The sequence below is a fragment of the Staurois parvus genome, unplaced genomic scaffold, assembly GCF_062004578.1.
Source record: "Staurois parvus isolate SC_StPar_1 unplaced genomic scaffold, SC_StPar_1.0 ptg000818l, whole genome shotgun sequence".
In the NCBI taxonomy this organism is placed as follows: domain Eukaryota; kingdom Metazoa; phylum Chordata; class Amphibia; order Anura; family Ranidae; genus Staurois; species Staurois parvus.
This window is the reverse complement of record NW_028318614.1, coordinates 1,305,252-1,329,648: the sequence shown is the minus strand read 5'-3', so window position 1 is coordinate 1,329,648 and position 24,397 is coordinate 1,305,252. Positions and strand designations below refer to the sequence as shown.

General features: G+C 40.6%; 1 protein-coding gene across 2 annotated transcripts in view; it reads right to left on the bottom strand.

Moving 5' to 3' along the window:
- Nucleotides 1-19,741: 19,741 nt before the first annotated feature.
- Nucleotides 19,742-24,397, bottom strand: part of CCDC34 (coiled-coil domain containing 34) — a 61,061-nt gene continuing 56,405 nt past the window's right edge. For both annotated transcript variants that reach the window (XM_089654961.1, XM_089654960.1), the window contains exon 7: nt 19,742-23,719. In XM_089654961.1, the coding sequence (XP_089511087.1) occupies nt 23,502-23,719 (218 nt within the window). In that variant the 3' untranslated portion in view covers nt 19,742-23,501. The remainder of the gene's footprint in view (nt 23,720-24,397) is intronic.

The window sequence follows — 24,397 nt, the reverse complement described above, 5'->3', positions numbered from 1 at the left end:
ATTTCCAATGCTTTCTGGTGATATGGTCTCTTTAACTCTGCCTGCACCTTCTAAGAGCTCATGTACACTGCAGCTCCTAAACTGATGTTCAGGAGCTGTTCAGCGGTTTTTTCAGCAACCCCTGAACTCTCCCTAATGTTTTCCTATGTGTCCATGTACACTATGGCGTTTACAAGCAGTTGAGTTTACAGTCGTTTTTTTGAGCGCACCAAACTTGCGTTCAGGAGTAGATTTTACCAGCGTTTCAAACGCCAAACGCTTGTAAACACAGTTAATCGCATTTGCGTTTAGAAGCGTTTTTTTAACTGTTCCATGTCAAGATGCTGTCCAGAGCCTTTTTTCATCATCAGAAATGCATGCAAAATGTTTTCCACGTATTCAAATGGACCCCGTACACAAGCGCAGTTAGTTCCAAGTTTTGCGTGAAGGGAAAAATGGTAGAACGTGACACATTATGTTCATGATGGGATCCATAGTGAATAAAACCAGAAAAGACAATAAAAAATATAGTGCAGCGCTAAAAACAGTGAGTATATCAGTATATCAATAAGGTTGAGCATTCCTATAAGCTCATAGAAAGTCTGGTGATGAAATCAAAATGCAATAAATCTATATATAAACATATAAAACATACATGATAGGTGACATCAAATTCCCTCTAAAAATATATATATGCAGGGTGACAGTAAGAGTCCAAATATGTGACAGTAGATGTGACCGCTCTGTTATCCCAGTGTGACATGAGATAATATCCGGTGAAAAATGGTAAGATTGCACACTCACCGGAAGCGCAATCTTAATGCGCATAGATCAAACGTATCGACCGGAGGTCTTCTAAAGGGTACAGCCTGGTACAAGTAATAGAGATGTCAATCAGAGGGTCCCTTTAATGGGTTGTCTGTATTAGGGTCTGGTCATAGGCTTCCCTCCTCTGGTCCGAGTAGATCACCTGGGGTCCTGGGATGGGGCTTAAATGCTCGGTGCAGAGCAAGAAATATAGATGCCCATAGTGTAGTATGTTAAAGTGTTTATTAAATGAGCATTAAAATATAAGTAGTGAAGAACATACATTAAAAAACTTAGGCATAGAGTAACTGTGAGCTTGTACAATAAGCAGCATGGAAGCTGCTGAATATACTGACAAGCTGGGTGATAATGGTGGCCACCAGACCTCCGTGATCCGGCGGCGTGACATTACGGCGTGCAAAGGCTCCTCCTAGATGCGTTTCATATAACCATACGTCTACAGTAGGGGTGTTGCCATAGCAGCCGGACGTCTTGTAAATCCATTTATAGAAGGAAGATGCGCACGCAAATTAGCAGGCGCCATCTTGTCGGAGATCCACATCACTGCGCATGCGCGAGTGCCGCGGGCACCATGTTATCGTGGATCATCAACATGGCTATTGAGGTGATCTACTCGGACCAGAGGAGGGAAGCCTATGACCAGACCCTAATACAGACAACCCATTAAAGGGACCCTCTGATTGACATCTCTATTACTCGTACCAGGCTGTACCCTTTAGGAAACCTCCGGTCGATACGTTTGATCTATGTGCATTAAGATTGCGCTTCCGGTGAGTGTGCAATATTACCATTTTTTTTTCACCGGATATTATCTCACACTGGGATAGCAGAGCGGTCACATCTACTGTCACATATTTGGACTTTTACTGTCACCCTGCATATATATATTTTTAGGGGGACTTTGATGTCACCGATCATCATATATGTTTTATATGTTTATATATAGATTTATTGCATTTTGATTTCATCACCAGACTTTCTATGAGCTTATAAGAGTGCTCAACCTTATTGATATACTGATATACTCACTGTTTTTAGCGGTGCACTGTATTTTTTATTGCTTGTTGGAAAGGTTTGTGGTTCCTTTTTGGTACAAATAGCTGCTTTTGTATGCGCTCGCTAGGTTCCTACTTTTCTACCCAGAAAAGACAGGTAATCTCAACAAATACTGCTCTCCCTGCTTCTGTTTTCTCTATTCCTCTCAGAATGTCTGAAATAGTTAATTTTTTACTATTTTTCAGTGCATTCTGGGCATTTTGGAAGGTCTCCTGAGGTTATCTTTTAAAAAGATAACCTAACATAAATGCACATAAACGGGTATGCAAACGCAGCTAAACTGACATATTTTAACCTACATTTTCCTGCAGTCAGTTTCCATTGTTTAGAAGGGTTTTCCAAACGCCCGTGTACATGAGCCCTTATCAAAAGCCTTGCATCAGTTTAGATAAGAGTTCTGATGTGCGCGACAGATTCAGGTAATTCTTGACTGCGACACAGAATCTGTTACTATGGCTGTAAATATTCAAGAAGAATTACCGTACCTACGCAGATTGGGAAACTAGCAATCATAAAGACCAAGACGGCATACAAAGAGATATCTGTGCTCAGAGTGGGGCATGTACAGGTATGTGCTGAGAAGCAATCTAATGGAATGAATGGAGCTCAGAGATGATGTGTGTTTGCTGTCCAGTGCAGTGGTATTCTGGGCATACAGTTGCAAGAAAAAGTATGTGAACCCCTTGGGATTACGTGGAGTTTTGCATGAATTGGGCATAAAATGTGCTCTGAACGTCATCTAAGTCTCAATAGAAGAACACAGTCTGCTGAACATAATACTACACAAAGATTAGATGTTGCCATGGTTTAATTGCACATAACATGTAAACATTCACAGTGCAGGGAGGAAAAAGTATGTGAACCTTTGGACTTAATAACTGGTTGACCCTTCTTTGGCAGCAATAACCTCAACCAAACGTTTCCTGTAGTTGCAGATCAGACCTGCACAACGATCTGGAGTAATTTTGGACCACTCCGCTTCACAAAACTGTTTCAGTGTAGCAATATTCTTGGGATGTCTGGTGTGAATCGCTCTCTTAAGGTCATGCCACAGCATTTCAATCGGGTTGAGGTCAGGACTCTGACTGGGCCACTCCAGAAGGCGTATTCTGTGTGTTGCAGCCATTGTTTTGTTGAATTACTTGTATCCTTTGGGTCATTGTCCTGTTGCATCACCCATCCTCTGCGGAGCTTCAGTTGGCGGACAGATGGTCGTACGTTTTCCTGCAAAATGTCTTGATAAACTCTGGAATTCATTTTCCCATCAATGACAACAATCCGTCCAGGCCCTGAGGCAGCAAAGCAGCTCCAAACCATGATGCTCCCTCTGCCATGTTTTACAGTGGGGATGAGGTTTTGATGTTGGTGTGCTGTGCCTTTTTTTCTCCACACATAGTGTTGTGTGTTCTTCCCAAACAACTCAATCTTGGTTTCATCTGTCCACAGTATATTTTGCCAGTAGTGCTGTGGAACATCCAGGTGCTCTTTTGCAAACTTCAAACGTGCTGCAATATTCTTTTTGGACAGCAATGGCTTCCTCCGTGGTGTCCTCCCATGTACTCCATTCTTGTTTAATGTTTTCCTTATTGTAGATGTGTCAACAAAAATGTTAGCATGTGCCAGAGATTTCTGTAGGTCTTTAGCTGACACTCTGGGATTCTTCTTTACCTCATGCAGCATTCTGCGCTGTGCTCTTGCAGTCATTTTTACAGGACGACCACGCCTAGGGAGAGTAGCAACAGTGCTAAACTTTCTCCATTTGTAGACAGTCTGTCTTACCATGGACACATGAACATCAAGGCTTTTGGAGATACTTTTGTAACCCTTTCCAGCTTCATGCCAGTCAACAATTCTTGATCGTAGGTCTTCTGAGAGCTCTTTTCTGCGAGGCATGGTTCACATCAGACAGTGCTTCTTGAAACCAGTAAACCCAAAACAGGTGTGTGTTTTTTAAGGGCAGGACAGCTGTCAGCAACACATCCAATATCATCACACTGATTGGAGTCAAGGTTGGCTCACTCCTGGCTCCAATTAGCTCTGGGAGAAGTCATTAAGCTAGGGCCTCACATACTTTTTCCTCCCTGCACTGTGAATGTTTACATGTTATGTGCAATTAAACCATGGCAACATCTAATGTTTGTGTAGTATTATGTTCAGCAGACTGTGTTCTTCTGTTGTTGTGACTTAGATGGCGTTCAGAGCACATTTTATGCCCAATTCATGCAAAACTCCACGTAATCCCAAGGGGTTCACATACTTTTTCTTGCAACTGTAGGATGTATGATGAAGACCAGGAGTTGGGCCCATGACAGCCTGAGTTCAAAGGAAGAGTGGTAACGTCTAGTGGCAGAAATGCAGCATTGCGTGGGGTTGATTCAAATTAAAGGTGTGTACAGCAGCAAATCCCATTTAGTTTTTATTTTACTAAGTGTGACGCATCGCTTGTAACCCCGACTGGGTGATTTTGTCAGAGAACTGTTTCCTTGCTGCTGGGACACAGGATCAAGGTATTATAGCTGGGCATTGCACCCAAGAACTAGACGGCACCACTTTCTTGTACAGAAATACCGTTTTTTATACACTTCAGGAATAGGGGCAATAATAAAAACTAATATTATACGTGAGGATAAACATCCCACAATGGTTTGGTAACAAGGTAAAGTGGGCATAATACTAATCACAACTCCAGGAGGACTAGCAGACAGAAAAACAATAGGTGACTCAATCAACAATGGGAATGCACACCTAGTATGTACACAATGGTAGAAAGACAGTAAACACATAACATCTTAATAAACAGATGGGGGCAAGAGTCCTCAGCATCAGGTTATTTTCAGCTGATTATATCAACATCTTCTTAGAGTCTCTGAGCCTAGGAAGGAGAGGGGGATTGAGGTAGTCAATGCTAGTTTGGACACAAACCTGTATCCTGGTCCTCCAGTTCTCAGAGTCTGTGTGTTTTGGGGAGACATGGACTTGAATCCGAAGCAAACTACTCAAAAGGTTCCCCCCAGGCACATACCTCCCAAAGAATAGAGCCCCCCAGATGCTAGGGCATTGTCAGTAGGCAATAGGCTAGCTGGCAATCTCCTTCAAAAGCCCCTGTCTTGGTTTGATCTGTCACACTAAGATTTCTGCTTTAAAAACTGATAAGGGATGGTAGCAAATACAAAATATTTTCAATGGGTGGGCATGCACCTAGACTTACATTGTCAGAATAATCAGCAAAGCACAACCATGGAATATATAGTACTGCAAAGCTGAAAAAGCCAGAGAACACAATGTGCAAATATGGCTGCTATCATATCCATATATGCTGATACAAAATACATACAAGGAAAGTTTAACACACATTACAAGAATCATTTTATCTAGCTATTCAAGCATTAAAAAGATTACACAGTACCTCTAAAGGAGAAAAAAAACATTATTTCAAGGACAGCAAGCCTATACCAAGGGTTGAAGAGACAACATTTACAGCAAACATTGCCCAAGGACAAATTCTGTCAGTCTGCCACTGACCAAACAGGACACTTTGTGCACTGTGACAATATCAGTGAATATTTGTACAATCAGTATTTAAGTTCTATCAGTCACAATGACAAATTAAAAGCATTCCTCCACAGACAAAAGCTTTTCACAATCAACCACCTTACCTCAGCACTTTTACTTTGGTTACTTGATACCATGCTTTTAAAATAGACATTTCCTTAAATTATAGCACATTCATTAAATGGGATTAGCAAGCACAAAGAAACTTATCAGGGCTTGAAGGAACTGTTACAGCTTTATTTCCCATTCAGCTCCTGGAACCTTTCACACGTTCATTAACAAATGGCATTTAAAAACGTGTTCTTAAGTCAGTGTCCTGCTTTGTCTACTTTATAATCTAGAGTGATATTAAGCATTATTTTTTCACTCAGAACAGGAAGTTGTTGCTAGTTATAAACACATTACATGGGTATTTAAATATTTGACTTGTCCCTCTTACATATACAAATTTCAGACTGTTGCCCGAGGCATACAAATCATTTCCTCGTCGTCTGCTCCAAAATATACACAACTGTACGTGTATCAGAACATTAAAGAGACCCTGATGCTAGACCAATAATTTCAACAAAAACCTTTCCATTAAATTGTAGGTGTATTTAACAAATTCTGAGGCATGTTATTTACCTGTAAAAAGCCTCCCTTATGTGTAAATCATCCAAAAGCCCTGAGACATCAGCAGCCTTAGCAGACTCAAATGCCACTTAAGTGACCCAGGTCCTTGAAAACTTCTGGGTGTAGGGTCCAATACCCTGGGTCCAGGTGCTGCAAGCTGAGAAAAGCTACCTGTCAATTCTCTACAAGTATACTGTACACAGTGGACAAGGCTGTAAAGTGAAGTTCTGCCCAGGACAGGATTCAAATTACTCTATTGTTGGGACAAATCTTCTGGTTTCTTTTTTATGATTGATGTATGCCACTACTGTGGAGTTATATGACTGAATCTGGATCAAATAACCCTCTAGTAGTCCAAGACGGCTAAGTCTGCTGCACCGAGAGGGTGTCCAAGACTCCTTCTCATTCCAACAGCCGGACATCTGCTGTGAAGATCCTCCAAAAGACAGGAAGGATTCAATTCCCTAACTCCAGCGATGGATTTGTGAGCCATCACACCAGGGACAACCTGGTCCTCAGAGAAAGAAGATATCACTCTTTCCAGAGACAGGGTTGAATTTTAAAATGTAGTGGTCTGAAATGAAATTGAGCAAATCGAACTGCCTCGAAAGAGGCTACCATCAGACCTAGGACAATCCTGGACTAAAGTGTTTGAATCTGAGACTGGAGAGTCCAAAGTTTCTCCTGTGGAAAGAACACTCTGGCCTAAGCTTTGTCAAGGACTAGACCCAAATACTCCAAATGATGAGTCAGTTCCAGTGATATTTTCTGAGTGTTCAGGATCTGTCCAAATTGCTGTAATGGCTGAACAGTTAAAGATTTTCTCTGACAGAGTGAGTGGCGACTGTTCCCTTAATAAGTTGTTGTCCAAGTATCCCACAATAGGAATGTTACAAAAGCACAGCAGAGACAATAGTAGAGTTTCCACCTTTTGAATAGGGGCCTTGATCCAGAAGACCTGAAATGGCTAATTTGTGCAATGATACAGGACAGTTGGAATTGAGAAACCAAATGGGGAGGGACAGTAAGCAAAACAGCCTTTTGTAGCCCTGGCATACCAACTTCTGCACCCAAGCATCAGAGCTGCAAGCTGAGTAAGCATCCATAAAGAAAGGTTAAACGTTCGCCCACTGTGAAAAATGGGGATACATCTTCATGTTGAGAAAGGCTTGTCTGAAGATCTGGTGTACTTAGAGCGCCAAATCTTGTTGGTGAACAGTGAGCCAAATTTGAGGGGTCTTTATGTGGAGATCAAGAAAGTGGAGAAACAGAGGGCGGGGCCTGAGCATGGTGGCAGAGGAGAACTCAATGTAGGAGCTCTTGGACGGAGCTCCTCTGTCTGACCTCCCCAAGCCTCCAGGTGTATCTCCTCAGCCATGTAAAAATCGCGTGGAGTGAGACTTACCCTGGCCTGACGGCTTTCCGTGGACGAGAGGTGGAGGCCTGCGGGAGGAGAGCGGAGAGCGGCTGGAGACGGGTGGCGAGAGGGCACCTGGATGCTGGGAAGCCGGCGCGATCACGTGACCGGCCGCAAAGCACTACTGGGAGATCGGGAAGCCGGCCGGCCGGCGTTCTGCGGTGGGAGAGCAGCGCCGACCTGTTTGCCGGTTGCCGGTTCATTCTTCTCCCCCTATCCCCCTGAAATCTCTCGGGCTTAAGGCAAAGCAGGAGGAAAACCACTGAAACCTGGACAATAGGAGAATCGAACAGACCCTGGGGAGTTCCCCCCTCCGTGAACAAGACCCTAAATAAACTGAAGGAGAGAGCATTCAGCTGGGTCACAAGAAGAAACATACGAGGAGGGTGAGTGGCTAATGCTGAAATCTGATTAATACTAATGTGAAGATTTACATTGACCCCTAAAGGGACTTGGGTGTAAGAGAAAGGGGGGACCCCCGGAGACCGTAAAAAAGGTGGAAGAGGTTTGTGGAAAGAAAAGCCCAAAAAGATCAGCAAGGGGATAGGGCAGAGACTTGTATGTTAGAGAATTTTTTTTTTCTCCCCCTCCATACCCACGAATTCATAAAGGAGGATAAGAAGGATAAAAGTTATAGAGAAAATGAAAAATAAAAATGTAAAAGGCAGTGGGCTTAAAGGGTCCCAGACTGGCACAATCAAAAAATTTACCTCCCAAGGAAACGTAACCCCGGAAAGACCCCAGAATAGGATTGAAAGAGGAGAAGCAGATCTTAGTATGGAAAGTAGCCCCAGAGTATCATTAGGCCTTGATACCAGTAACCAGCAATCAATAAGTAATATAGAGATGGAAAAAGACCTACAAATACCTAATAAAAAAGAAATGGCAGAAATGTTTAAAGAACTGGAGAAAACAATAAAACAAGAAATGGTAAATATTCGAAGTGACCTGGGACACCTGCTGGTGAGAGTGGAAGAAATGGAGGAGAAAGTTAAAAATCAGACCCAGGCTATCTCTGAACTAGAAAAAGAAATAATTAACATAGGAAAAGCCCAAGAAAAACTGTTATATAAGGCTGAGATACAAGAAAATAGAGACAGGAAGAGAAACGTCATGATACGAGGGGTCCCAGAGATCTCAAAGGGAGAAAATCTGCAAGAGGTGGTTTGTAAAATATTAAATACTATAACAGACAGTACTGAAATGGAAATACTAAAATAGAAGGAATCTTTAGAAAAGGAAAAATCCAGAGACACCTGGGAAAAGAAAGGCCGAGAGACATACTAGTTAAATTTTATGAGCTTCGGGATAAAGAAAAAATCTGGAAGAAGATCAAGGGAAAACCAGTTATCAAGTATGAAGGAGGAGACATACAGATATATGCGGATTTGGCCCCAGAGACACTGTGGAGAAGGAGAACTTTGAGACCCCTATTGGAAAGGTTGAAAGAACATAATGTGCAATATAGATGGGGGATTCCCGAATGCTTAATAGGATGGAAAAATGGGGTTACAGCATACCTCAGGTTTCCAGAAGACTTGAAAAATTTTTGTGATAATCTAAAAATACAAAGAATGGAGATTCCTGCCTGGGAAGAAGAACAATGGGAAATTAGAATGAAGAGAAAAGAGGAATGGCAATTTTTGGGGGGGAGGAGGCGGGGGGAAGGGATTGAGGGGGAGAGGGGTGGAGGGGGAGAGGGGTGGAGGAGGAGAAATAAGGGGTTGTTTTACTTTTTTTTTTTCTCTCTCTCCTCTATCTCTTTCTGCCCTTACTCACCGCCCTTGTCTTACTGCGTTTGAGATGAATCTGAGTAGGTCTTGGGGAGTCATGAGGAGGTTAGACAAGGGGAAAGTCGTCCATGATCGGAGTTTTCAGCCCAAGGATTAAATCAAAAGTGGAATTTACTTTCCATAAATGATTAGTAGGCAAATGATAGGCCTAAAAAGAGGGGGGAAGGGAGGGGGGAGGGGGGGTTGGAAGGTTGGGAGGGCGGGTAGTAGGTGAGGGGGTTTTTTTTTCCTGCAAAATAAAAGATATAAAAGCAAGTGAGAAGGGAGGAGGGGAAGAGAAAAGGAAAAAAGAAAATAGGGGGAGAAAGGAAGAAAAAAGAAAAATATAGATGGAGGAGAAAAGAGAAGATTTAAGGAAGATGGAAGAGATTCAGTTTATAACATATAATGTAAATGGGTTGAACTGCCCTGGGAAAAGATTTAGATTAAAGAACTACACCATAGGGCAGCCTCAGTGATATTTTTACAGGAGACACATTTTGAGATAAAATCAAACGTTAGGCTGAGGTCTAGAAATCACCCAATATGGTATTATGACGACTCCCCGGTTAAAAGAGCAAAAGGTGTAGCAATAGGTTTGGCAAAGAATATTAGGTTTGAGTTGGAAGATAGAAAAACAGACCCAGAGGGGAGATTCTTGTTTTTAAAGGGCAAGTTACAGGAGATCGAGTGTACACTGGCCAATATCTATTGTCCTAATAAAAGCCCGGAGACGTATCTGAAAAAAGTGTTGAGGAAGCTGATGGACTTTAAAAAAGGACGTCTGATTCTGGCAGGGGATTTCAACTTCTGTATGGAACCACAAAAGGATGCTACCTCCCATGTACAGAGAGAGGGAAGTAGGGCCCTGAAATTATTGAAAAAAGAATTATATATAAGTCAGTTGGTAGATGCCTGGAGAATTAAACATATGCAAGATAGGGACTATACCTTTTTTTCAAACATGCATAAGAGGTACTCAAGATTAGATCATATATTAATAGAACATCAGTTAATTGATCACCTGGTTCAGGTAGAAATAGAGAATCTCTCTATCGGATCACGCCCCAGTTACTATGAAAATGGAATGGGGGAGGAGGATAATAGGAGGGCTGGGTTGGAAATTGAATGAGACACTCTTAGTAGAAAAAGAAATAGCTCAGAAAATAGGGGAAGAGATCGAACGGTATTTTAAGGAGAATGAGACAGGTGATGTATCAACAGCTACAGTGTGGGAATCTCATAAGGCATATATAGGAGGATTATTGATAGCGATTGGGGCAAGAAAGAAAAAAGAAAGAAGAGAGAAAATGAGTGGGCTCTTAGAAGAAATAAGTAAATAAGAACAAATACATAAGAATAGAATAACAAAAGAAATAGAGTTGAAGTTAAAAAAAAAGAAAGAAGAATTGGAAGAGGTGATAGAAGAGGAGAGGAGAAAAGTATATAATAGAGTTTTGAGTGAGAGATATAGATGGGGCGAAAGACCTGGAAAGTATCTGATGAGAGCCCTGAGGAAAAAGAAAAATAGAAATTATATAGAAAAAATAAAAGATGTTAAAGGGAACCTGAAGCACTCAAATAGAGAAATCACCAAAGTTTTTATAGAATATTATAGGAATTTGTATAATATAAACCCCCTGGAAAGATCAGAAAATATAGAAAGTGAGAAGAATCAAAAAAGAAAGAAATATCTGGAGATGGCTGGGTTATTAAAATTAAGTGAGGATCAATTAAACTCCCTAGATGCAGATATCTCACAGGACGAAATAAAACTAGCATTGAAGGGTACAGCGTCGGGGAAAAAGTCCAGGACCAGATGGATATACAGTGAAATATTATAAAAAAATATAGTGAAATTTTAATACCAAAACTTAGAAATGACATGAATGCACTAGGTGGAGAGATGGAAGTAAGAAGAGAATCACTACAAGCCCAAGTTGTGCTCATTCAAAAAGAGGGAAAGGATGCCTCACAATGTTTGAGCTATAGACCTATTTCATTGTTGAACACCGACACTAAGTTGTACGCAAAAGTCTTAGCAAATAGATTGAAAGAGCTAATGCCTGAATGGATACATGAGGACCAGGTGGGCTTTGTCCCAGGGAGGGAGGGTAAAGACAATGGGTTACGATCACTGATGTTAATCCAAAAAAGTAAAAAGGGAAAAGAACCGGTAGTGCTACTCTCCATAGATGCTGAAAAAGCGTTTGACAGAGTGAACTGGAGATTTATGATGGATACTCTAGAAGCCGTGGGAATTGGGCCTAGGATGAGAGAGTGGATAGGGAAGTTGTACAGATACCTTTCTGTGGTTATTGGGATAAATGGGGAGAGGTCAGAACCCATTGAGATGTCAAACGGAACAAGACAGGGATGCCCATTGTCCCCACTGTTGTATGTTATATCATTAGAACCATTGTTGTCAACAATAAGGCTGAATAGAGACGTAAAGGGAATCCAGATAGGGGACACAGAACATAAAGTTGCTGCTTTTGCAGACGACCTGCTGTTCTACGTAGGAAATCCCAGGATAACACGTCTGGGCAAATCCCCCCAGACGACGTGCGTGTGCACGAAACGCGTAGGAGGAGCCAGGAACGCCGTGACGTCACGCCGCCGGAGCATCGTGGAGCTCCGGCGGACATCTTTAACATTGGACGGTTAGTCCATGTAATCACTTGTATACAAATTGATTTTTTACCTTACACAATCCTCGTTTTTGCTCCAATAAAGTACATATCTACTACACTATGGAGATGTCTCTGTTTTGACTCCCCTGGGGAGTATTAATTCGCAGCTATTCATCTGACTACTGGGGAAGGAGCGTTCATAACCATTAAAGAGCAGTCCACAGGCCACCACCCGAGGGATCACCTTGATGTTCTAGTAATAACATCCAGGAGCACTGGAGGGAGGCTATTGGATTCCAGACTTCACCTTGACCAGCAGATGACCTCATGGGAAATATATATTCATAAACGCTCATTAAACTGTGCGTTCTGGTGAGTGTGCATTTCTTCTGCACTTTATCGCACAGCACCTTACCACCAGGAGGATATGAGTAGATGAGAGCACCTGAAGTCACTTTGATATCACCACATGAACTGTTTATTTTATAATTTATTTATTTATAGTATCTCTTTTCCAGCGCTGCATCTTCTGATTTATATTGTTTTAAGAGGTTTTTATGGTTACCTGGTGTACAGCTGCTATACTTTATTTGTGGGTGCGCTCGCATATATTTTCTTTACTATAAATTAAACTATATTTCATTGATTAACGAGATTAGAGAGGAGCTAAAAATATTAGAGGGAGGAACCCCGACATGGATAGGTCGTATTAATCTGGTAAAAATGGTAATAGTACCAAAAATTATATATAGATTTCAAATGATCCCAATTAAACTCCCAGAGATCTTTTTTAAAGTAATTAAGAAACTGATAACAAAATACATATGGAGGAATAAAAAACCAAGATTGTCATACGAGTTGTTGAGTAGGAGGAAAGAAAGAGGTGGTTTAGGTCTCCCAGACTTTAAAAAATATTACAAAGCTGTAATATTGGCAAGAACCATAGATTGGATATATAATTATAAAAAAAGCTGGGTGAGGATAGAGAATGAACTCAGAGGAATAGACCTGGGTAGGGTGATATGGGTGCCAACACAGTACAGGGGTTTAAACGATAATGTAAATACATACACTTTGAATGTTTTAAAAATTTGGGATAATTTACACAAAAATATGAAATGGATTTTCAATTCAACACTGATGCCACTAAAAAAGAAGAGAAGAAATAGGAGGTAGGTGGTTTAAAAAGGATAAGGTTCAATTAAGAGATATTTTGGTGGGGGATAAAATAGGATCATTTGGGGAACTGAAAAAAAAAGAGGGAGAGATCTTCACTAAATTAGATGAATGGCTGTATTTTCAATTGAGGTGTTTTGTTGGAAATTTGCCAAAACCTTTAAGGACAAGAGACAATTGGAACTTGTTTGAAAAGGTATTGGGAACACAAGGTGATGGGAAACATGGGATTGCTAAAGTTTATAAAATACTCACTGAATTAGACACAAACACAAAGCCAACATATATAACAAAATGGGAAATGGATATGGGAGTTGAGATAGATGAGGAAAAGCAGAGGAGAATATATAGATTAACCCACGAGAACGTTTCTATGAGAGAAGTAGAGATGAACTATAAGTGTTTGACAAGATGGCACATTACACCAAACGTAGAAAATAAGATGTGTGGAGAGAGTTCACCACTGTGTTGGAGGGGATGTGGAGAAATAGGCACAATATACCATATATGGTGGGGATGCCCAAAAATCCAGATATTCTGGAAGACAATAATCCACTTGATAGGAAAGTTAACAGAAATAGACATAGGTCTAGATCCAGAAGTATGTATTTTGCATAACATGGACATAACAGTAAATAAATATAAAAAATCAGGGATATGGTACTATATAAATGCTGCAAAAGCTCTGATACCCAAGTTCTGGCGGTGTATAGAGGTACCGAAGGAAGAGGACTGGATTGAAAGAGTTGAGCAGATCAAAAAGATGGAAAGGTTGTGTCATATCCAAGAAGATAGGATGGAGGCTTATTATGGGAAATGGGAGAACTGGGAAAAAGCTAGATTATATATGAAGTATAGGAAAGAATAAAAGAAAACAGAAAAATTTCACTTGCTGATATAAGAAGACGCAGAGAAAAGGAAGGATAAGAAGATGGGATTAGGGTGGGGGGCGGAGGTTGGGAGGGAAATGTTGCATTGAGTAAATAACGTAGAAATGTTGGATATTATAAAGTATATTTTTATATATATATATATATATATATATATATATTGTGATGATGAAATGTATTTAAAATGAAAACTAATAAATATTTAAATTATATAAAAAAAAAAAAGAAAGTGGAGAAACAAGTGCAGAAACAAAGGGGGCATTTCTCAGCAGAGAGTCTGTTCCTTGGGTTTCTTCTGCTCAGGAAGATAGGTGATCTTGGCACCAATGATACCCATGATAATATTATTAAAAGCAGGTCCAAAAGCAATCATCCCTTGAGACCCTGCAAAGTAAATGCTTCTTGCATAAAGGTTCTGTGGCCCAGCATTTTAGCCAGAGTTCTCTAAACATATGTCCTAACCTGAGACACATGTAAGAAGAGAAGCTTCCAGCAAACCATCACAACTGCAAATTAATGCTACAGCCATCTGCACCACACTTTTAATAAGCAAGGGATCAAGAGGATAGCAGTAGTTTGAAAACTCAAAGCAAAGACACAGCTAGGATGGGGTGAAGGGTAGGGCCTACCAAAAAGAACAGCGTACTAGAAATGGTTTCCAATCAGTTATCAGGTTCTTGAAGGTGGGTACATTCTCCACAGATATAGTAAACATCTTGTTAACATGGTAACTGGCTAGATCCACAGTGGGAAAGGACAACTTTTGAGCAAAATCCTCTCCAAACAAATAGGAGGGTAATAAGTGCTTGGGGGTAGCAGATAGCTTATCAGGATATTTTCAATATCTATAGAGAAAAAAAATGCAAAAATGGGTTCCAGCCTTAGAAGTTTTAAATAAATAAAAAGCTGGAGACAGCACTGGTAGAAACAAGGGCAAGATCAATTGAGTAACTCCTAATCAGACAGAGTCTGCGGCTGATGGCATGACACTCCACCCAGAATATGACATCAACACTTAATACCCCAGCATTAACCCTTTCCATGGCAAAACCAGTGGGAACAAGAAGTAAAGGCATCCAGCTACCTATGTAAATGAGGTAACTCTTGGTGCTCGGCCTACCCTCTGAATCTTCAGAAGCAGGGCAATGCCAGTGGCTCTGGACTTGGAAAGTGTTCCACAGCTAACTTTTTCTAGAACAGTGTCTGGAATGCACCCCAGTGTCTGAAGTTCACTTGCAGGCTACTTCCACAATATTCAGCACAGCAGGATTCGTATGCAGTGCTCCAAAAGTCAGGCTGAGGACAACCGATTTTTAAAGCTGTAATAGAAGAGAAAAAACTTCAGAAGAGACGTAGAGAAAAGTTGCGATTGAATAAAAAATTGAATAAGAAAAAAAGTGGAAGTAAAGAAAGATTTTAAAGCTTCATGTCTTTTTAGGCATCAGAGATTGCACCTTTAAAGGATAAGTTCACCACTTTTATTTTATAAATTCCAGCTCCCCTATGTACCAATATAACATTAATGTACTGTTAATGTAATGTTCTTGTGCAGAAATTCGAAAGCCTTCCGTTTTTTCTACCCATCTTTATGTTGGTGTCCAGGTGGCTGTACAAAAAAGCTTATCCATAACTTCTGCCTTATTTCCTGCAGAGACTTCTGGTCATGACAAAGGAAGGAACTGACCAGTTGACCTCATTAGCAAACACTGTGCATCATCTACCTTCCTACCTCCTACCCACTTCCAGGTGCACGAATATTAAATGAAAAGCAAGCAATCAGTGATCACTATTCTTACTAAATACACATACATCAATTTTTATTTTTCTACCTTAACTTTCAGCTTGTATAGATCATTCATTTGGCATAATGTGCTGCATGAATAGATAACAACCTATGTGGATAGAGCTGTAGTATTGAAAACAGGAGAAATGTGTCGTGGGTTCTGTAGTGCAAGGGCCTGCCTGATTGGATACAGAATGATTGGGTAGATCGGTGGGTCCTCCTATTACATAGTTCTAGAAAATCTACAGTAAATTGTACAGAGATTGTAGATGATGCAGTGTGTGTGCTAATGAGGTCAGATGGTCAATGCCTTCCTGAGCCATGACCAAAAGTCTCTGCAGGAAATAAGGCAGAAGTAATGGATTAGCTTTTTTTGTACAGCCATTTGGACATGGACATAAAGGTGGGTAGAAAAAATGGAAAGCTTTCTGCAAAAGAAGTACAGTAATGCTATATTGGTACATAAAGGAGCTGGAATTTAGAAAAAAAAAGTGAACAAAGGTGAACTTAACCTTTAACAAACAATTCTATAATACAGAAAACTCCATTCCCACAAATTTTCTTTTAAATATCAATATTAACGTGACCCTTGTAACTTCTCGTAAAATGCCATCTAGCAATACCCATGCGTGGAGGCTGTTGTAATCCACCTTTTGCTCCCTCTCTAATGTCACAGCTTTCTAGGAATCCCTACATAGTAGACTTCAGTCTGCCTGGATACAATTACATCATTATTTACAATTAGCTGTTATTATTTATTTCAGTATATTATTAAATAAAACATTTCCAGCCAATGGTGAAAGGATGAATGAAGGAGGGGAAAGGCGGCAAAGTCGATTTTTACAAAACATTTCACAGCTGCTAGCTAGAGATTGCTAGAGAGCTTTGATATGAAATCAATAAAATTTACAATAAATTTACAATAGACTTTATGCTTGGGTACTGTTGGATGAAATAGCACGAGTCACTTTAACTGAAGTGTACTTTTAAAATGACCCTGAAATCCAAAAAAGGGAAGATTTATTTTACAGGAAGCATTAGGAAATGTTATTTTTGGCTAAAGCAGTATCCTGGAATATTTATATTTTGTTGAATTCCCCCTGAAAAATAGCTATTAAGCCTCAAAGCTGTAAGGCCTCGTTCACATAGGCATTTTAATCTGTGTCCTGTGCAGAGCCGTGTTTACTTACATGGGGAAGCACTCCGCTGCATGCTTGTGCCCGGAAACTCGGCTCTGCACAGGACACAGATTAGAACGCCCCATGTGAACAAAGCCTTAATCTGCAGTGTGGGATTATCCAAGCCTCCTTTCTCACAGAGTCGCTTTCCTCCGTTTAGTGGGGGATTCATGAGCAAGATCCCTTATTGAATTGAACCTGACCGAGATGGATGTCATCATCAGTCGTTTGCAAACAGGCTTGTGTCCAATTACATCAGGCTACCTTCAATCCATCATGTTTAGGGCTGGAAAAATAGAAAAAGGCTGCAGTCTCTTTTTTTTTTTCCAGATCTTAACAGACTCTAAGGTAGGCGGGTGTGAAAGGACACAAGGCAGTTTACATCAGCCTGCCCATAGATCCACATGGAGTCTCCAATCATGTCCACCTAAAAAATGGCCAAGCAAACTTGGTCAGAAAGCCAGGGTCCTAAGGCACTGCTGCCTTTGATTTGTAATATCACCTGATTTGGATTGAAATATGATGTCACCACTGTGCTGCTCACTGTTCTTCTTACTGGAGTGGAAGCTGTAACTCTCCAGGCTTCTTTTTCATCCATTCCATTATTATTATTATTATTATTATTATTATTATTATTATTAAAGAGAATTTATATAGCGCCAACAGTTTGCTCAGCGCTTTACAATATAACAGGAGACAATACAGCAACAATACAGTTCAATACAAGAGGGATAGGAGGGCCCTGCTCCTCGGAGCTTACAATCTAAGAGGGAGGGGCTAGTAGTACAAAAGGTAATAACTGTGGGGGATGGACTGGTAGGAAGAATAGAAGATTCCATTATTAGCTGAGGGCAGGATAGGCTTCCCTGAAGAGATAGGTTTTCAGAGATTGCCTAAAAGTGAGCAGAGTAGGCGATAGTCTGATAAATTGGGGTAGAGAGTTCCAGAGGATGGGGGAAGCTATGGAGAAGTCCTGGAGACAAGCATGGGAGGAGGAGGAGACAAGGGAGCTAGAGAGCAGGAAGTCATGCGATGAGTGGAGAGTACAGTTTGGGGAGACCCATAGATCTGAGCTTTCTGGACTTTTCCTGCTTCTTGAAAATATGTGTGTGGGGGGGGGGGGGCTCTGATACAAGGAAGCACAGACCTGCTCCTCTAGAAAAATGGCTGTCCCCACAAAGAGATTCATATGGAACAAGGCATGGTAAATCAGTAGAAGGAAAAGAATCAGTAGAAGGTAGCCAACAGCCAGTTGTATGCATGTCTACTTGTTTGACCTCTGCCCCTCTTTTTTTTACCACAGCTTTCACAATTGAGGTTTCTTTTTGTGTGGCAGGTTGATCAACATGTATCATGTTAGCCCAGTGTTTCTCAATCTTTTTATCAGCCAAGGCACCCTTAAAAATTCTGCAATCACGAGGCCCCCCATTCTAAAATGTTAAACTAAACTAATAGTTCTACATAACACAACAACATCCACATGTGGGGCGCCAAACGTGATTTATTCTTCCAAAACAAATACATCTGTGCACACTGGTGCCTACTAGTATTTCAATGTTTCCCTCCTTCAATCAGCTAATGTCACCCCAGTGCTGATGGGGAGGGGCAAGGGAGATGCAAACTAGGATGCTGTGCAGGTGCCCAATGTTATCCTGATCAACCAGTGATGTCATTGGTTGTTAGGACGTCAGCGGCAAAAGGTTGTCATGGTGCACAATGAAAACCTGTTGCTAAAAAGCAGGCTTGATCCACCAGCTGACTTTTATTAAAATTTTGGGTAATTTTTAGTCATTTTGCCAAGGCATCCCAGTTGAAAGAGCCTGTGTTAGCCAAACCCAGCCTGGGAAGTTGAATTCTTTAACCATTTGCCCTCCAGAGGATTTACCCCCCTTCCTGACCAGGCCATTTTTTCGATACGGCACTGCGTTACTTTAACTGACAATTGCGTGGTCATGCAACGCTGCACCCGAAAGAAATTTACGTCCTTTTCCCTCACAAATTGAGCTTTCTTTCAGTGGCATTTGATCGCCTGTGTGTTTTTTATTTTTTACGCTATCAAAAAAAAAAGACCAACAAATTTGAGAAAAAAACCACAATATTTTTGACTTTTTGCTATTAAACATGTCCAATAAAAAAATGTAAAAAATCAAATTGTCATAAATTTAGACAAAAATGTATTCTGCTACATGTCTTTGCTAATAAAAAATCCCAATACGCGTAACTTAATTGGTTTACGTGAAAGTTATAACGTTTACAAATTGCAGTATATATACTGGGAAGTTTTTTTTATTTCTACTAGTAATGGCAGCGATCAGTGACTTATAGCGGGACTGCAGAGGGCATTCTGACACTCATGGGGAACTGACTTGGTGCCACTGACATCCCCAGTGACACCAATACAGTGATCAGTGCTAAAAAAAAAAAAAAAAAAAAAGCACTGACACTGTACTATTGGAACTGGCCAGGAAGGGGTTAACATGAGGGGCAAAGGGTTAACTGTGTGCTGTTTTACTATGTGCTGTGTCCCTGTGCTTTACTGTAAGCAGTGTGCACGAGCTGACAAGGAGAACTATTTTGTTTACAAACAGTTCTCCTCCCCGTCGGAGATGCTTGGCTATCACCGGCCGGGACTCGGTGATTGACAGCCACGAATGGCGGCATGGGTAGGGTGGGCGCGCCCCCTACCCGGAAATGCAAAATAGTGTATATATACACACATCATTTTGCGCACCCGTGCTGCCCTGTAGCAGTATTTCTGCTATAGGGAGGTCAGGAAGCGGTTAAACAATGATAAACACTCTTAATTATTTTTATAAAGACACGCCATGTCAAAGCATAAATTGCATAGATCTAAAAACTCAAGGGTTTGTTAATCTGTTTTAATTTGTTAAAAAAATATAAAAAAAAGGCACATTACATTTAAAACAATGCCAAAACATTTCAGTTCAATTTAAAATTACACTTTTATTTTTTACAAAATTGTCTAAAAATTCTCCTGCAAAGTGCAGACATAAAAACAAAACTGGGGCACAAAGGGGTCCTGTTACAACAACTAAACATTTCCAATGTAAGTTTTCTTTGTACTGGCTAGAAAATATCAGCACAATCCCTGTTGCTACAGACAGCAGTTTTGTTTTTCAGTTAGCAAAATGGATTTTGCATTTCTCAACATTTTGTTTAAGCAACCAAGAAGGAACAAAAAGTTTCAAATATAATTTAAATCTTCTACCTTGTAATCTACATGTGTAACTTTAAAAACAGGATAAATATCACACTGTACTACCTGCTATTTGCATTGGATTTGTGTATACAGGGTCAGTGAGTAACCAGGTCTAAGATGCTGTTTGTAGGATCAAGTGATTAAAAAACACACACCTGCCTGTCCACTTAAGAATTGTACATAAAGTGTAGGTCATCAGAATGACAGTTTTGGGCCTGCAATGATCTGCTTTGCATTACGTTTCATTTGTATCCTATGTGATATGCGCTTGAATTGCGAGCAAAGCAGGTCAAACACTAGCTTTTGCGTTTCAAAGCATTCATTTGAGCAGCTTTTGACAGTAACACCCATGTACACAAGTCCCAAATGTACAAGAACTAGCATTTAAATGCAGAAGACTGTGTTCCTGACAAGGGCTTGTGCATGAGTAGAGGATCCTTACATGCTTCCAGCACTGAAGTCAATCTTTTGACACGGGGGTTGATTTTTTCAAACAGGAGAGTGAAAAAATCTGGTGCATGGTAGCCAGTCAGCTTCTAACGTCAGCTTGTCCAATTAAGTTTTGACAATAAAACCTGGAATCTGATTGGTTTCTTTGTAGAGCTGCACCAGATTTTACACTCTGGAGCGTTAGTAACCCCTGGTTCACATATATGCGGCCACGCAGGCCGCGTTTTGCGCCTATTCATTTGAATGGACTCCCGTGCCCCAAGACACACAGGGAAGAAGTCCCTGCACTTCTTTTGAAAACGCAGCCTGCATGGGAACCTCAGTTCCCAGTACGGTTGCGGTTTCCAGTGCGGGCGGCGTGCCATTAGAATTAATGGCACCCGCCCACGGGTCTGCATTTCTCTGTGCGAGTGGTGCGGCTGCACGGATTTTCGTGTAGATCTTCAGTGGCATCACCAGCACAGATGTGAACTAAGGCTAAATCAATCCCATTGTGTTATCTGTCAAAGTAGAGAAGCACTTAATATTATGTATATGCTACATTTCCTTTTGGCAGAACTAGAATACGAACCTTTCATTGGAATAAATGGAGATCATAATGCATATTCGCAGGACCTAATAGTATGGAAATATTTAAGAAGAGGATGTGTGATGCCAAGTAGAGAGCGCAGCAAAGATCCAAGCTGATTAGTGACAAGTATGTGGTTGTTTTCAAAAAGACAGCCGACCAAAAAGGTGATAATTCCAATGAAAGGTGGAGATTACAGTAGTCTGCATTCACCAATGGCGGTATATATAATTTGGTGACTCCAACAGTGGGATTTTAGCAACATACTTCCTGGCTGTTACTGGCTACCTTTTGGGCTCACTGCTTCTCTATTAATTCATTAGAGAAATTAGTATGGTTAGAAATATGCATATTGCCTCCTGAAAATGCCAGTTTCCTGGCTATCATGCTGGACTTAGAAACCGACTGCATTTTCTGCATACTTGCTCAGGGTCAGTGACTCAGTAATGAGATCACTAAAGCCAAAGATAGCCAAAATGCTAACATTTACGAAAAGAAGTGTATTAATATGTTTCTCTGTCTAAAGGCTTCATTTAAAGGGAATCTATAATAGTTATGTATGTATTTTTGTTTGTTACAGCCAGGATTTAAAAAAAATGAAATATAAAATAGCAGGTTAGAGTAGAACTATAGGCAAAACTTTTTTTTCATTTTGGATAGGGCAAGGGAGGGTTATAATCAGTTAGATTTTTTTTATCTGTGTCCCACTGGGGTGATATCCCTTCACTTCCTGTCCTATAGCCAAACAGGAAGTAAGAGGAAATCTCTACAAATTAAAGGGAATCCCATGAAGGCCCCCAGGTCACTAGAATCAATGTCCGCATTGGAAGATTTTCTTTTACTTCTGTGGGGACAACCTGAAATTTGGGATTTTTTTTTACTTTCACTTTCAATGAAATGGTAAACAGAACAAATAGAATGGGTGAATCTCCCTAACGCGGGCCCAGACAGCGATAAAAAACGGACAAGCACTCTAATCCCTATCCACTCTATTGAAAACTAAAAAAAAAAAAAAACAGTCTTTAAACATACTTTAAGCTTTAGCATCTCATTCACATTGTCAAAGTTCTTTTATTTACTTTGCTGAAAAAGCATGTTTTTACAAACCTCAGTAGCTAAAGCTAAAATTTATAGATACAAGTGAATGAGTTGACTTAGCTCCATCCTTCTGCTATCTACATGCTCCATCCAAAGTTTCAATTAAACACATGGGGGTTGATTTGCTAAAACTGGAGCGTGCAAAATCTGATTCAACTGTGCATGGTAGCCAATCAGCTTCTAACTTCAGCTTGTTCAATTAAGCGTTGACAAAAAACCCCCAAAAACTTGGAAGTTGATTTCTATGTAGAGCTGATCCAGTTTTAGTAAATCAACACCAAAAACATTCTAAAAAGAAATCAACTTTTGCTGTGTTCTCTTTTTGGAAAACACATAATGCTCTAGAAATCTTGTATTGTGTACACTCTATGCCGAAATGTGTATTTATAAAGCAAAGATTTTACATAAATAAAACACAATACAAAACATTTTACAAATGTATAAACTTTAAAAAATGAAATATAATTGAGATGAAAACCACAATAGTTTCTCCTTACAGTGAAACCATGGTTATTCAGCATTTACAGATTCATAACATGCAGCAAGTGTACTTTATAACAAGCCCTCAATGTGGAGCAATTCATCCTCAAAGTACACAACACAACCACTATCTCGTTACCTCATGCTCCTTTTCCCAGAGCTCCTACTATGAGTTTACATTAGAGATTAGAAATCTGAAAGATGGAGAAAAGACACTTAAAGTGGAGTTCCACCCAAAAGGGGAAGTTCTGCTTTAATGACCTGTCCCCCGCTTCCTTGACGAGAAGCGGGTACCTGAACACGTGACCGTTCCCAGAAGACTGTGGGACCATTCACAATGCACAGCCCTACTCACGCATACGCAGTGGGCACCCAGCTGTGAAGCCGCTGGATCGAAGGCTAGGTAAATGGCTTTTTTTTTTAAAAGTTAGCAGCTACAGTTTTTGTAGCTGCCGACTTATTTTTTTTACTGGAGACCGGGGCTCCGCTTTTAGTGCTTCTGCTATGAACTTTGAGGATGAATTGCTCCACATTGCTGCAGCTAGAGATTAGTAAAGGCTTCTTTTAAAGCACCCCCAGCTGCCTGAAGATAGTAGTGCTGACAAATAGTGCCTGCATCTGATAATACGTAGGCACTGTTTGGCTAGTAATTTTCCACTATGTTTGGTCTCTTGTCGAGCCAGGTAGCAGCAACAGAACCACCCGCAGCTCAAATTTCAGCGGATTCAGCAGGAATTGGCTGAAATTTGAACCTTCCTTCTGGGTCTTTGCTCCTCACCTGAACATGTTTGCTGTATATCTGATGAAAGTTATCTCTTGATCATTCCTACACCAACATGAAGATTGTCCTTGGGCTTATAGGGCAAAACTGTAGTAGGCCGATACGAGAAGCCTGAAACTGCTCTCTTCTTCTTCTTTCCATTTGGATTTTTGACAGTTTCCTTTGATGGTGGAGGTACATGGATAGGTTTCCAAGGTACTGGATTAACAAAACTTGGAGCAGGGCAAGAACTTCCATCGTAATATCCTAAACAAATAAGAATGCACAATTTGAGGAAAGGAAATGGCAGGACATGTGGTTTACACGAAAACATGCAAGTGGGTGAATGGGGAAAAGGGAGGGAGGGTCAAGCAGACAGCACATCTGTTTTATTATGACCTTATCAATGGATAGTTATATTAACCCACATAGCAGTTTATTTCAACATATGCGTTTTGTAAAAAAGTTTATTTCTGCCATTCTTACCATTTTATTAAGTGCTAAGCCCCACATGGACACAGCTAAAGGCTAAAACATTCAAAACTAAAACATATCTGTTACGGAGAAACACAAGAAAACTCTTAACCCCTTTGACATTTGGGCATAGGTGTTCTGCCTGCTCTGCAGAAAGCACACATATTTAAAGCCAAAGAAATAAGTAAATATTGACCTGCAAAGGATGCAGTATAAAAAAAAACGGATATGCACTCAGCTTCACATATCTTCTTGTGGGCTGACAACACACAGCATTTTGTGGACTAAATAATGTCAGTTCTGCCCAGTTGTCTTTTGCTAAACTACTGAATCCTTTCCAGGGGCGGACTGACAACTCATTGGGCCCCCGGGCAATAGGGGATCATGGGGCCCCTGAGTCCTTGCCCAAACTCAAAAAAGCCTATGAAAAAGGTACCAGGGGCATCTCATGGGGCCCCCTACTGATCCCAG